The sequence below is a fragment of the Vulpes vulpes genome, chromosome 1, assembly GCF_048418805.1.
Source record: "Vulpes vulpes isolate BD-2025 chromosome 1, VulVul3, whole genome shotgun sequence".
NCBI classification, from domain to species: domain Eukaryota; kingdom Metazoa; phylum Chordata; class Mammalia; order Carnivora; family Canidae; genus Vulpes; species Vulpes vulpes.
Window position 1 is genome coordinate 27379545 of NC_132780.1, and position 16228 is coordinate 27395772.

Genomic DNA, 16228 nt, shown 5'->3' on the forward strand with positions numbered 1-16228 from the left:
ACCAGGCCCCACCCTAAAGCTATCTAGGGATCACTGGACCCCCAGCCTTGAGCCAACTCTTTAGTATACAAAAGGCACTCTTACTCAGGAAATTCCCTGAGTTTTAGGAGTTCTGTGCCAAGAATCTGGGGCAAAGACCACACACATATTTTATCATACCACAACACCTAAGTCCACATCTTGTAACATATACAAAAATTAAGTTAGAATGCATTAAAGGTCTATGTGTAAAACATAACTAAAAACCTTCGAGAAGACAACATAGTTTGAGAGAGTCTCTGTGCTCCAGAGTAAGATAATAGTTCTGAATTCACAAAGTAAGTACAAACCCCATAAAAGAATACAAATGGATAAATACAACTTCAAATAAAAACTTACATTCTTCAAAACAAACGGTTAGAAAAAGGCTAGTCATAGAATGGGAGAAAATACTTATAAAACATTTATCAGATAAAGGCTTTGCACAAGGAATGTGTAAAGAAGTCTACAATTCAGTAAGAAGACATCTGATAAAAACATGGGGAAAAGACCTAAATAAACACACACAAAAAAGTGACAGTAAAAGCACCAGGAAAGATGCTCAAAACCACTAGCCATTAGACAAATGTAAACCCACTCAGCATGTAAGAGGAGTACTCAGCAAACAACACTACTGAACCATGTAACACAGTGAACCTGAAAGCATTATGCTAAATGAAAGAAGCCAAATACAACAGATCACCTATAGTAGGATTCCATTTAGAAGACTTTTTTTTTTTTTTTTAAGTTTTATTTAAGTAATCTCCACACCCAACACTTGGGGCTCAAACTCACAACCTCGAGCTCAAGAGTCACATGCTCTTCTGACTGAGCCAGGCAGGTGCCCCAAAAAACATTTCAGAAGAGGAAAAACTATAGTAAGAGCAAGAGAATGAGCTGTTTAAGGGGTCTTAGTAAGGGAAGAGATTAACTACAAATGGGCACAAGAAAGCTTTTTAAGTGATGAACATGTTCTAGAGATCAATATTGTGATCATGGTCTAAATGTCAACACTTAGCAATTATATACTTAGAATTGGTACTTTTTCTTTAAGTTTTTATTTTATTTAAGTAATCTCCTCATCCAACATGGGACCCAAACTCACAGTCCTGAGATCAGGAGTCACATGCTCCTCACTCTGACCCAGTCGGGTGCCCTAAGAATTGGTACATTTTATTACAAGTAACTCATACCTCAATAAAATAGATTATTTTAAATAAAAAATGATATACAATAAAAGAACCCTATGCTCAACTATTACGAATTTGTGGATATCTATCCTTTCACTTTATTTATCAAACTTCCTAAGGGACTAGCATTTAAATACATAACTACAACTTAACCTGAGATTCTGAAACAAAATTGAATCAGATAACTTCATCAGTCAGCAGCCCCCACATGTCTGCGTCATGACATCTGTCTCCATTTGAACACTACACACAACATTCAATACAGCATGTTGACAATTTTAGTGAGAAGTTTTTAGTGAAATCATAATTTACTAGAATTCAAAAGCAGAAGCAAAACTACATTTACTTTCAAAAAAACCCCGCACTATTATGTATAATTCGGTGAAATACTCAATTTAGAGTTCAACATACAAGAATCAATTACCAAGAATTGTTTATAATCTATTTTAGTAATTTCAAAGGAAAAAAATCTTTATTCTCAGTAATTTCTCATAAAATTTCATTTCAAAAAATTTATGGTAAAAACAATATATATGGTCTTTGCTACTTAGTGTTGGAACACCAGGGAACAAAACTAAATGATTAGGGTTACACATTTACATCTACTTCAGTAGCCCAGCCAAAAGACTTTTTCATAATTTCATTACAGACAATACCTTAAAATTGTGAAGTAGAATTATTTCAGGTTTCCTTTGTGTGTGGATATGAGTGTGTCTGTATGTGTGTAAGAAACAAGATAAAAGTTTTAAATGTATATATAATACCTAGATCATGCAGGGAAGACAACATAGATTTTGGCCAATCTCTGATATGATCTATGTAGCCAGTGTTTCATGATGAGCTTTGACTATGAAAATGACATATCTCAATATTCTAAGAGAAATACAGGCAGGCCATGAACCCAAAGTAATGTCTAACCTACTAGAAAGAGTACACTTTGGGAATTCACAACCTGGAGTCATGCCTAGGGTATGGGATGGTATCTGACAATATCTGAAAACAGCGTACAGGAAACACTGTGTACATTCATGATAATTATGGTTTTCTTTTCTGTATCTAAATATCATTGTTAGTAACAGAAAATTCACTTAAATACACTATACACAGAATGGCATTCTGACATTACATATCCTCTCAATCAAGTATGATGTGTAAGTACATGAAATTTTCAGAATTTAAAAAGGAGACTTCATATTCCTAAAGATTAGACATCATGGTACAGTTAAGAAACAAAACAAAACAAAACAACCCTGCTCTAGGAAGTCAGGAGAAGTAGCTCCAACTAAGTCATCCTCTTCAACAAGGCCCTTAACCTCACAAGGCTTCTGTAAAATTAAAGTATCTGAACAAGATCTTCTGATTCTAAAGATTTTCCTCTCAGATGTTGTAACAATTCAGAAACTCGGTCAATTGTGACAATTTTAGGTGCCTGGGATTTTTTTTTCAAATTTATTTTGTATATAATTGGTTACTGTAATTCATTACTGTAAGATAATTATTTCACAGAGGGGACAAGAGAGTAACACTGGAAATCCCTGGTACTCCTGGGGAGCGCACAGCCCTAGTCCGGGGCCCCACACTGTACACAGAGCCCTGTCCCACAGCACCAGCTTCCCACACCACGGCACCAGCACACACTGTGCTCTCCCTCTTGTCCCCAAGTAGTCCCTGAACGCTGGACTGGGTGCCTCTGTGCATCAGTGTGCATATTTGTATACATCTCTACCATTAAATACTGGAAGGATAAAAAAGAATCTAGTCAAAATGTCTATTTTTATTAGAAGACTTAGCAGAGGTAAGAGCAGGACTTCTCTCTTTGTATACATTTCATACATTTTGACCTACCACCTATTTTTTTTAAATAAAATTTTAAATATTTAAGTGTAACTGGAATATGGTTATGAATTTTAAATAGTATAGTTAAAGGAGAAGTCGGAAATCACTTTACACACTAGGGATCACTTTAATAGTGCTTCATCATCTGTTTTCTGGCATATCAGAAAAAGGACGTAAAAAGAATGAACCAAAGTCAGGAACCAGAGACACTATCAGTGAATAGGAGGGTGATCTGAGACAACTGAGGGAAGCTGTGGACACATCCCAACAATCCCCGAATCACAGCCATTGAAAGGCTGATTAATTTCAGCAACTACAAGCTGAGTCTCCACTGAGACTGTGTTCCCAGAATACAAAAGATGACTTTCAAAGAAGGAAAAAAGAAATTCCCATCCTCAAGACATGTGAGGCCAGACCACTGTATAAGCTTTAAGTTTCAGGAAACAACCAAGGTACCCCAGGAATCCAGATGGATGGAGAAAAGGAACCTTTGTGGGGTAGGAAGGGAAGAGGGAAATGAGTAACTTGCAGGGTTAGGGAAGTAAGAGAAAAACCAGTAAATGAAGACACTGTTTCTGAGCATTTTGTGTTTGAATACTGCTACTTCAGAATAGAAATTAAAGCTCTAATTATGTAAAAGTCTGTATTCTTCAACAATAATAAATGAGGCCTAACTAAATTCAGATTTTTATACTGGTATAAACTATGAAAAACTTATGTGTTCATTATAACTCTGCAAAGAAATTTTATTAACTGGCTTATAATTAATGTGTACATACTAATAATGACTGCCTCCTTCAAATATATGTAAGGAAAAAAAAACCTTTCAGAAAAATTTTAAAGAATGGTTCCATTATATACACCAAGTCACTAAAATAAATGACTTGCCCCAATTTTTCTATAATTCAAACAATGTTTTTTTTTAACAAAATACGGTAACAAATCTCATGAGTTAAATATAGCAGAAGATTATCCTGATCATGCAGAAATTAGAAAGCACATACAGCAATGAAAATAAATGTGATTAACCCTCAGGAAAACAGTAGTCAAGGCCAACGTGTTAATCTGGTAAAAAAGCATTTACTTAATATTTTTCCAAGAAGGCAACCCATTAAAAAAGAGCTGTAAACTGTTCTAAAGCATTAAAGGCTTTTTCAGAGTACTAATAACGTGAAGATGCAAAACAAATGGACAGTCAAACTCTTCCAGTAATTGCAGTGTATGGTCACCGAGCCTGTGGCCAACAGAAAGACAGAGATGCCTGTAGCCTCAGTAAGTTAACACTGAATGTTGAACCACTGCTCTGCCCTGAAGACATCACTGTCACTCCTCAAAAGATTCATGTCTCTGGGCCTTCCTTAAAGGCCTCCAAACTGCTCCTGGCCTTCCTTCCCAAGAAGCCTCCAAGCAGCCCTCGGGGGATCTACATGTTGGACTCAGTCACCCAGTCCAAATACATCCAAGAATTCCATTCTTTCACGGTAAATTCTCCATACTGTAAAGCCTGACAGAAATTATTAATGGCCACCATTTATTGGCTCACTGTGCCGTACTCCACCAGCACTCAAGGTGCCCAACAACCAGAATGCGCGATGGCCTTACCTGCCTGCAATGTGTAAAAAAGCAGAAGCTATACTGCAAAAGGCCCTCACCCCGGCAGCTAAGGATAATAATCCTGCTCTCTCCCATCACCCAACTGGAGTTAAAACTAATCTTTTTAGGTATGCCACGATGCATTGAAAGCCAAAATAGAATTAATTTACGCTGAATGTTTCCTAAAATACCACAAAATTCTGCAGTATTTTAGGGTGGAAGCCACAGAGGTTGAATGAACCCTGCCTGAAAACTCTTAAGAACGAAACTGAGGCCTATCAGCCACAACAAAGACCTCTGAGAACTTTCCAGAGTTCCCAGCATTGCTCTGGGTACACTCTCAATATTTAATAGATGTTTGTTTAATAAATAAAATGCTCTATGTCATTCCTTCAAATGGTTAATTGCCCAAAACAGATTATCTCATATTTTTACCAAAAAAAAAAATTTTAGGCCTCAGCCAACTTCTTCTTTCACTTGTAAATGACAGTGATATTGCACGTTATCAGCATTTACCTTCATCATCTACATTTACTAGTTTTACTATTTTACCAGTTGACATGGAATTACTCAATTTCATGGCATAGAAATAACAAATACGGAAAGAATAAGACAACCTAATCTTTAGCTTTAGGTAATACAGTACAATTGGCTGGAAAAAATCTTAATTTTTGCTGCATGGATGCCAATTTAAAAATACAATCCATGGGGCAGCCCAGGTGGCTCAGTGGTTGAGCAACTGCCTTCCGCTCAGGGAGTGATCCTGGAGACCGGGGATGGCATCCCGGGTCGGACTCCCTGCATGGAGCCTGTTTCTCCCTCTGCCTGTGTCTCTGCAGCCGCCCACCACCCCCTCTCTCTCGCGGTCTCTCATAAATAAATAAATAAAATCTTTAAAAAAAAAAAGTACAATCCATGGACACAAACTTAAGTAGGTGCCACTATAAACAATGTCCAAAGCAAATATCTATACTTAACACCTTTTACTGGGATAGCTACTGCTACTTAAAGAAAGTATTTTTTAAGCAACAAATAAACACAGAGCACACTATTACAGGTAGGAGACTCAACTCTTCCTTCCCAGTTGATCTTTCATATATATTACACATGCATTACAAATATTTTAATGGCTCGAATTATCTTAACAACTTCCAAAACAACACGTTGCAAAAGTTTCTTAACTAATACAAAGCATTTTTTGTCTTGTAAAACAGTAAAAAACAGACAAAGAAAATGTCCATAATAGAATTCTACTCACAAACACTTTATAATGGAAAAATGGGTTATCGCTGAGGAAAAGTTAGACTATGGTTCAATGTCATAATAAAATTTATTTACATACCAGCACAGAATATTCCTGGGACTTCACTCCGGACTATTATGGTCCGCACTTTTTTATCAGATTTTAAAGCATCCACAGCTTTTGAGAGCTAAACAGATACAGGGAGGGTAAGGAGAAAAAAAGGAAAAATCACTTTCAGAATGATGTCAACATGTATCTTAATACTAGAAGCAAACAGCTTAATCTTTACACTCACCATTTTTATCAGACTTTTACTGAATGTATTTTTGGCATAAGCTCTGTTTATTCCAAGCACCACAATTCCTAGTCAAGAAAAAACAGCACAAGCATCTGAATTAGTGAGTATTCGTGGTACAGACTCCCACACACACAGCTAATTAACTTGGGACTTAGGAAATCTGCCCTTTCCTTCAGGTTCACACCAACAGCTTTGTCCTTATTTGAGTCTACTCTCCTTTACAAGATAAGCCTATTTTTAAAGAATGTGGTATATGCAATATATCTATTAAGATCAATATAGTACTTAATATGCACCTCTTTTCTTCTGCCTATTACATACATAAGAACTTTATTAACATCATGTCCCTTTCAATTTCTCTCTTAAGCACCACCAAGGTAATATGGCACATTTTACTAAATGTACTTATTAGTGAAAATTCTCAATTACAGAGTACTATTTAAAATGTGGTGTCATCACCTTCAAGTACATACAGAAGTAACAGCTAAGCAATCCTTGTCACAGCACGCCTTGTGGGATCAGGTTTTTGCTAGTGTATCAGGACTTTGTATCATTCCATTTACTCTTTTTGTCATATTACATGGTTCTCAGTATTTCCACCCCAAGTTTCTCTCCTGACTCTGTTCCACGTACTTCACCTGAAGATGCTTCCATTTGATACAGTCCAACAAGTAATTCAACCTCAATCTATAAAAGCAAAGTTCATTCTTTCTCCCACGAAGCCCAGCTCACCCTCCTAACTTGTCTATCAGAAACCCACCATCCCATTCCAAGTGCTTCAGTCCAATCAATTTTCCAAAAACCATTATGCACAGAATCTACCTCCTCCTTAAAATTCTTTGTCTCCAAAACATCTGCATTCAAAGACCTTATCTGATATTCAAAGCCCTATACAACCTGTACTTGACTTTGCTTGACCTCTGAGTAAGCACAAATTTTCCTTGTATAGGGAAATGCCTTCCACCTCCTTGGGGGTGGAGTGAATAGGATCCTTCTTTGTAGCGGAGTTAAACTGAAGACAAATGTACACACACCTTCCCTATGCAAGAAACCACAAACCTATTTGAATAAGAAAGTACAAAGATAAACTTCAGCTCACAGAATAAATTTTCAAGAATCCCAAACAATCTCAGCATGGAGAAAATCATGAAGTACTGGTATCTAGGGTAGGCTCTGCATGAAACCTCCCATTGAGCTGGGTAGGTCCCGTGACTCAGGACGACGGCTGTCACTACTTGAGCACTGTAGTGCATTCTGGACACCGTTCCCAGGGCTCTATGCTCATGAAGCCATGTGACCCCCACAGTAACCTAAGAGGGAGACAGTATTTTTATCCTATTGAAAAGATGGAAGCAACTGGGAAGCGGAGAAGCTAGAAGTGGGGACAAACTCCACACTTGAACCAATGACGCTGCTGCACTGTTCAAGCCTCTGCAACCTCGTGAACAAAACCAACTGGGTAAGACCAGATGTGTCAGACTCAACTGTCCTGAGGACACATCATAGTGCTCAGCCCTCAAGGTACTAGAGTCTGGGAAGAAACAACAAACGGTAATAAAATAATCATTCAAAATGGTGCTCCAATAACCTGTAAGCAGAAACTGATAAGACTGGGAGATTGCAGTCCAGCAGGTTTGGCAGAGCTCAACAGAGTGAGGAACACAGTGAAGGCAATTAGGAGTCACTCAAGAAGTAAAATCTGGATTCACTGGACTGAGAACTAACTGCACCGAAAGGTATTAGGAGTGGCTACCAGGGTTTCACATCAACTGGATGACAGATGATATTCAAGAGACAGAACCATAAAAAAAAAAAAAAGAAAACAAGAACCAAGGTGAGGATGGAAGGGGCTTGAGTTTATGAATTTGGTTCTGAATGAAAGTGAACCTAAAGTGCTTTTGAGGTGCCCCACATCAATATCAACTCTAAGGGTACTAAGAGGCTTAGAATGCAGGTTCTGACGTCTAATTACTGGAGTCAAAATCCCAGTCCAACACTTACTAGCTGTGTGACTTTGGGCAAGTTACTTAACCTCTATGGTCTTCAGTTTCTTACTCTGTTTCAATACTAATATTTTCCAACTCCATGGGGCTGTTGTGAGAATCAATGATAAAATATACATAAAGTTTACAACATAAGCATTCAACTGTTACTGTTCTTCTAACACACTCTGATGGAATAAATAAAGTATTATCATTATCTGTTGGTATGTACTTTCCAGAAAATGCCATTACATACAGAAATAAAGAATAGTGTACTACAGCTTTGGTTGTTGTTGATATTTGCCACAAACGGGATTATATTTTCTGTTGGTGCTGGTTTACATAAATAGGTCATACATATTTCCTTTATCTACTTAATTCAGCCTTAAAGATATTTATCAAGACATTCTTCTTAATGAGTAATAGTCTGTGAATTTCCATTATTTATTTTTCTTTTGAGGAGTATTTAAATTGTACCTAAATTTTCCTTAAAAAAAGAAAACTGAAAAAAATAAGAAATAAACTTTTTTTAAAAGATTTTATCTATTTACTCATGAGAGACACAGAGAGAAAGGGAAAGGGAGAAAGAGAGAGAGAGAGAGAGAGAGAGAGAAGCAGAGACACAGGCAGAGAGAGAAGCAGGCTCCATGCAGGGAGCTCAATGCGGGACTCAATCCCGGGACCCTGGGATCACACTCTGAGCCAAAGGCAAACGCACAACCGCTGAGCCACCCAGGCATCCCAGAAATAAACTGTTTTAAATTTTTCTAAATACTTCAATGCTGCAATGAACATTCCTGAAGGCTTCTTTTCTACAGATGAGTACTTCTGAGAAGGCTTCTTTTCTACAGATGTGTACTTCTGACAGGAGGTATCAAGAAGTAGAATTTCTAGGTCTAACAGAATGTGCATTCTTTTAAAAAGATTTATATATTTAGAGACGCCTGGGTGACTCTGGTTGAGCATCTGCCTTCAGCTCAGGGTGTGATCCTCCAGTCTGAGGATTGAATCCCACATCATCAGGCTCCCTGGAGGGAGCCTGCTTCTCCCTCTGCTTATGTCTGTCTGTGTCTCTCTCTCTCTGTGTATTTCATGAATAAATGCAATCTTTAAAAAAAAAAAGGACAGAGAAGGACAGGGAGAGAAAGTCTCAAGCAGACTCCATGCAGAGTGCGGAGTCCAGCACAGGGCTTGATCACACCACCCTGAGACCATGACGTGAGCCAAAACCAAGAGTTGGATGCCACCTAAGTGGCCTGAGAATGTGCATTCTTAATTTTAACAAATATGTCTAAAAAATATTAAAATATTATCTCTTATCTCTTATCAACTGCCCAGCCAAAACACTATCTATTTGTTCACAAGAGCAGACCTCAATGGGATGAAAAACATCTTAGAAGATATTTGGAAAACTTCAAGAAACATCTTGAAACTATCACCAGGTAGAATCTGGGCTTTGCAGGCCCTAAAGCTTATAAAATTTAGGGAGTCCTTGTAAGTAAAAGAATACAAAATTATACACATAGAATTAGAGACAGATGTAAATATTAAAACATTCAGAATTTTAAAAACTTGAGAACTACTATATTTTCTTTTCAAATATATATATGAAGTACACTTCCTTCTCTATATTCTTGAATTTTTATTTATCAATAACTCTGAAAAAATATACAAAGCTAATCAAATGCAACTGTAAGGAACCTCAAGTAGTCAAAACAATCTTAAAAAAGAAAAAGGAATTAAAGAATTAAATAAATAAATTATTTTTAAAAAGAAAAAGTAAGTTGAAAGTCTTACTTGAAGGACTTTATCAGGAGACTTCCTAATTTCAAAACTTACTACAAAGCTACATTGAAAACAAATGGTGCAGTACTGGTATAAAGATAGACATACAGATCAACAGAATTGAAATAAGAGTCCAGAAATAAACACCTACACTCATGGTCTTGGTTTTTGAAAAAGATATTGTGACCATTCGGTGTTAAAAAGAACAGTCTTTCCAACTAATAGTGGTGGACAACTAGATATTAACCCACCAAAGAATGAAATTCGACCTTCTCCTCACATGTTATCTCAAAATGGGGAGCCTAGGTGGCTCAGTCCATTAAGCATCTGCCTTCGGCTCAGGTCACAATCCCGAGGTCCAGGGATCTGGCCCCATCTATGTCCACCTCCCTGCTCGGCGGGGAGTCTGCTTCTCCAATGACCTGCTGCTCCCCCAGCTCATGTGCTCGCGCGCTCTCTCTCTTCCTCTCTCTCTCAAATAAATAAATAAAATCTTTAAAAAAGAATTATCTCAAAATGGATCTGAGAACACTGTGAGAGCTAAAATTACAGCTCTCTCAGAAGGAAACAAGTATAAATCTTCATGACCCTGGATTAGGCAACAGTGTCTTAAATATGGCAACAAAAGAAAAAACATAACTCACCAAAACTATCAATAAAAAGTGAAAAAATAACCCACAGAATAGAAAATATTTGCAAGTCATACATCTGACACAGGGTTAATAACCAGATTATAAAAGAATTTTTACTACCCATAACAAAAAGACAAACGATCAGACTGAAAAATGAGCAGAAGTTTAAACAGATATATATCTTCAAAGGAGATATATAAATGGCCAACAAGCACATGAAATGATGCTCAACATCATTTGTTATTAGGGAAATACAACCAACACCAGTATGAGGCATCACCTCACAGCCAGTAGGAGGGCTAGAATGAACAACAAATGGAAACAAGCGTTGGCGAGCATGTGGGGAAACAGAAACCCTTGTGTACTGTTGGTGAAGATATTAAAATGGTGCAGCTGCTGTGGAAACTAGTTTGGTGATTCCTCCAAAAACCAAACATAAAGTCACCATATGACCCACAGATTCTACTCCTAAGTATCTACCCAAGAGAAATGAACTGATATGTTCAAATAAAAAACTGTACACGGTGTTCAGGAGCATGATTCATAAGATCCAAAAGGTAGAAACAAAATGTGGTAATCCATACAGTGGAATAAAAAACAAGAACAGTGAATAAAATTACCATTCACAGCAAGAACTCAAGAGATGTTTAAAGTCTTGACTTTTGATGGCAGGGCCTAAAAATGAATAGGTGGCACCCTTCCACAGTGCTTTTTTTGTTTAATTTTACCATGTGCATATATAATATTTTTACTTTAGAAATTCCGTAAACTTCAATAATTATTATTACTAAAAACTGACATGTGATATGCAAAGTACTGAAAAGCAAGAACAGAAAGAGTATCTCCAATAAACCACATACAGACCTAGGTTCTTCAAAATACATCATTAAAAATCTGAATGCATAACTCACAAAATAGTAGGAAATTTTTTTGCAAATCATGTATTTGATAAGGGGCTTGTATCCAGAATATACAAAAACTCTTACAATTCAACAATAAAAAGACAAACAACTCAGTTAAAAAATGGGCAAAGGCTTTGAGAAGACATTTCAGTAAAGAAGATACACACATGGCCAATAAACATGAAGAGATATGCTACATCATTAACCACTAGGGAACTCCAAAACAAAGCCAGGAGATACCACTTCACATGCACCAAGATGACTATAATCAAAAACACAAACGATAACAAGTATTGGTCAGGATGTACAAAAATTGGAGCTTTCAAACCTCGCTGGCGGGAATGTAAAATGCAGCCACTTTGGAAAAGTTTGGTAGTTCCTCAAAATATTAATACTCATAGAATTATCATGTGACCCAGCAATTCCATAAATGGAAGTGAAAAGAAATGTCCACAAAAATTTACATGAATGCTCTAAATAACAATATTCACAATATTCAAAAAATAGAAACAACCTAAATGTGTATAAATGATGAATAAACGAAATGTGGCCTGATCTATTCAAGCAATGGAAATGTTATCCAACCATAAAAAATAAAGTACTGACACTCACTACAGCACGGATGAATCTTGCAAACATAATGCTGAGTGAAAAAAGCCACAGAAGACTATATATATACTACTTCTCAGATGAAGTGTCCAACATAGACAAAGCTATTGAGACAGAAAACAGATAAATGGGTCCTATTTTAGGGGGAGGACTGCATGAGAATGGGGAGTCACGGCTAAAGAAAACGGTTTCTTTTTGGATTGAAAGACATTCCAAAGTTGGAGTTGGTGGCACAACTCTCTATATATACTAAAATCAATTATACATTTTGAATTTTATGGTATGTGAATTCTACATCAATAAAGATTTAATAAATAAATAAATATTTAAAAATATATACATCTTGCAGCACCTGGGTGGCTCAGCTGCTTAAGAGTCTGACTTCAGCTCAGGTTATGATCCCAGGGTCCTCCAATGGGACTCTGCTTGTCCGTCTCCCTTCCCCTCTCCCCTGCTCGTACTCTCTAGTACACGCTCTCTCCCTCTCTCTGTTCCATATAAGTAAATAAAATATTAAACATATATATATACACACATCTTAATATATTTGTATGAATATAATTCCCATGCCATAAAATTATGAAAATACACTTTTAAAAATAAACAAATAAATGAAAATTAAAACATAAGCAAAATATATCAAAGAAATCAATCTGCTGAAAACAAAAAGCAAGTAGATGTAGGAAGACCAGCTGGCAGACCCAGGGAAAGCGCCCTTGGGAGACGATGCTGGCTTGGACAAGAGCGGTGTTGGTAAAGAAGAATGCAGAGAAACTGGAAAGACGTCAGAGACACTCAGGAAGTCTTGATAATCTGGATGTGAACAGTAAGCAAGCAGCAGATATCAAGAAAGACTTGCATGATGCACTTGATTATTTGCTCTATTTCTGCCAACAATATTTCCAACATGGTTCTCAAAGATAAGCTTTGAAATGGGTCACAATTATGAGTAGAAGCTTGGCAGACTGGGAGAAGTTTGATAAGGGGAAGAGAGAAGTCATTCTTTTGTACGCAGTCTGGGAACCGCATGCAAAAGCACAAATAAAAGGGAGCAAAGGCAAAACTTAGGCTCCAGGAGCAGGGGAGATTGGGGACTCTGCCTGCAGGCATCTGGGAGCCACTAGAAGTTTCTAACGGAGCAGTCATTCTTGACCCTGAAAAGAGGTAACCCCAGGACAAGTATGAGCAATAAACTGGGAAGGAGAATGACTAGTGAGCAGCCAACCTATAAAGGACAGACCTTGAGGAACCAGGGCGAGGACTGCTGCTCTGAAACCCCGAGTAGGTCAGACAACAAAGCAAAAAAAACTGCTAGGGAAACCTGGTCATACAACTGCGCGCCCTCAACAAATTGCAGATATGGAACCCAGACAACAGATGAATGCTGGTGCATTCTGCACTGAAGCACCTTCACCAGCCTACAGAGGCCTAGAGGGTGAAGAGCGGTTTGGGGCTCCTCAGACCTCACCTCTGGGAGAACTCTCATTCTCTTATTCCTTGCAGGCTGCTAAGTCCCTCAAATTTTGGACTGGTCTCTATGAGAAGCAAAGGCATTGGGACACTCCTTTAACTGCAGATTCCTTGACCTCACTCATGTTTTTCTTTGCACTGCTTACTGCTGGTTTGCTAGTAAAGCAAAGCATGTATAATGTTAGCCAAGCCTGAGCTGTCATTCAAAGGAAGCTGGGTCAACTTTCTTAAGAAACCATAACTTCCCAACAGCAGATTTTTATGTTTCAGGTAACTCCAAACATCTGAACTTATGCGCTTGTTTTGTATGCTTTGATTTCTTCTCTTTGATCCATCTGGATCCTAACTTAAGGGCTTTCCAGACATTTTGTGAAATTCTACTTGCTATTTGCATTCATTTAAGTCAAAAGGACAAAACAAACAAACAAACAAAATATGGTGCACATTACTCGCTGCACCTGCAATCTCCATGTCTAAGGTACTGTTTGGACATCTAACCAAAATCCCAGTAAGGCCAAACTTAACCAAAAAGGCTCTAATCACTCCAGCCCCAAATCTACTTTCCCGCTGAATTTCTCAATACTCCGCCTGTCATGCCACACTACAGGCACACATGCCCTGCTGTACTTCCCAAAAACATAACATGTTTGGATTCCATGCCTTTGACCATGCTCAGGTCTCTGTCTGGGATAATAAAGAAATGATAGATTAAATAACTCCTCATACTGGACTAGGAGCTAGATACTCAGGGGGCAATTTGTATTGACATTCTCATCTAATTTTCACGGCAGCCATACAATGTTGGTGTTATTTTTCCCATTACACACACACCAAAGTTGAGGCACGGAGACAGTTTGCCTAAAAACCCTCACCACTCCCAAATTCTCCTGCCTAGTCAGGATTGCCTGGGAACCTAGTTCATCTGGCCAAACCCTAAATCGAACCTCAGAATCCCCCTGTCAAGTTCTCCAACCTCCCCAAATACAACTGATCATAGTCCTTTTGGGGGGTAGTACAGCCCTTCACCCTCACCAAGCCTTTCAAGGTAGCAGAGCCTTTTTTTGCCAGTATCTTCCTCATTCTGTCAGAAGATGCTTTATTAAAGACAGCAATCATGCCTTAACTCCTTTTGCACTTCTGCTTCACAGATGACAGGTGCTCAGTAACAACCTGTCTGTCCAAATTAAATGACAGGTCCTCTGGCAAACTGCTCCAGCACGTTGCCCCGACCTCAGGGGGCTCGAGAAAGGAACTGGGCTCCACCCCTCACCCCTCCGAGAGGCAGGTCCCTCCCTCCTCCACAGCCCTCCCCCGCCCCCGCGGCATTGTATTGCTAATGCATCTGTCTCCTCCAGCGCAGGTAGCTCAAGGGCAACATCCCTATCACCCACCGCTGGGTCCCCGGAGCTTTAGCGCGGCACCCGGAAGACAAAAACGTGCTCAAAAATGGTCTCAAGGAACTGGAATTCAGTCACCCAAACTAACTTTAACTTTCTACAATAAACAAGGAGGGGGGCGGGGGGGAGGGAGAGAAATTGTAGCGGCTGCACGGCTTTACATGGGAAATTGTTCAGAACGAGGTGCATTCTCACTGCAGCTTCTGAAACTCCACCCCGGGGGACCCCGATATCTGAGTGCACAGAAAGCAATTGCACAGCAAGCACAAAACCTGCAAGCAAATATCACACACCCGGTTTATTGACCTTGGCTCGTCTAGAGATGAGGGCGTAAGCTGCATGTCTGTCTTCGGCGCTGAGTGGGGCCGCTTTTACAGGTAGGCCGCTCCGGAGTACACCTTTAGGCACTCACAGCACCTCAAGGGTGCAAGGCTGGGGTGGGGGAGGGGAGGGGTCTCGACCCGGGCCGCTCAGCGGACGCTGACGTCAGCCGGGACACTTGACCTTGCGACCCCTTCCCAGGACCCGCGGCTGCCGGCGCCGCGCCCCTCACCTCGGTTCTCCTCCTCCAGGTACCGCACCCGCAACTCGTCCTCCGTCTTCACCTCGGAGCTGTAGCCCCTCCGCGGGGCCGAGCCTCCTCCGGCCGCGGGCGTCCAGCCCCGGGCCCAGACCGCCGGAGCGACGCGCGGGCCAGTCACGGAGCCGGGCAGCCTCCACCCGGGGCCAAGCCGCGCACAGCAAGCGGCCACCAAGCGAGCGCGGCCGGCCTGCAAGGTGCCCAAGGCCCCAGGCACCGCCGCCGCCGCTGCTGCCGCCATCTTGTCTGTTTACGGCGTGGGCCTGCGGCTGCGGCCCCGCCCCCGCCGCGCGCACGCCGCCGCGCACCCGCCGCCGGGCACGCCCCCGCCCCGCCCCCGGAGCCTCCCCCTGGCGCAGGGCCACGCCCCTCGCAGCCTCGCCCCGCCCCCCAGGGCGTCTCTCTGGCGCCGGGCCCCGCCCACCGCCTCGCCCCGCCACCCGGAGCCTCTCGGGGGCGCCAGGCCACGCCCCTCGCAGCCTCGCCCCGCCCCCAGGGCGACTCTCTGGCGCCGGGCCCCGCCCACCACCTCGCCCCGCCTCCCGGAGACTCTCGGGGGCGCCAGGCCACGCCCCTCGCAGCCCCGCCCCGCCCAGGCCCGGTGCCGCCTCGCTCCGGGGCCCGCTAACCCGGGTCTCCCCTCCCTGGCGCGCGAGTTGCAGGCTTGGCCCGCAGAGGCAGGGTGAAGGCGCT

The 16228-nt window shown here is 40.7% G+C and overlaps 1 protein-coding gene across 3 annotated transcripts in view; it reads right to left on the reverse strand.

Moving 5' to 3' along the window:
• Positions 1-15817, reverse strand: part of AUH (AU RNA binding methylglutaconyl-CoA hydratase) — a 158409-nt gene extending 142592 nt beyond the window's left edge. The window contains exons 1-3 of one of the 3 annotated variants that reach the window (XR_012002123.1): positions 15509-15817; positions 6176-6243; positions 5980-6067 (exon numbers count right to left, since the gene is read on the reverse strand). Coding sequence is in view for 2 of the 3 variants with exons in the window: in XM_025984125.2 (XP_025839910.1) it covers positions 5980-6067; positions 6176-6243; positions 15509-15776 (424 nt within the window). In the remaining variant the exon portion in view is untranslated. The remainder of the gene's footprint in view (positions 1-5979; positions 6068-6175; positions 6244-15508) is intronic. The other 2 variants (XM_025984125.2, XM_025984124.2) reach the window with 2 other exon arrangements.
• Between the last annotated feature and the right edge of the window lie 411 nt (positions 15818-16228).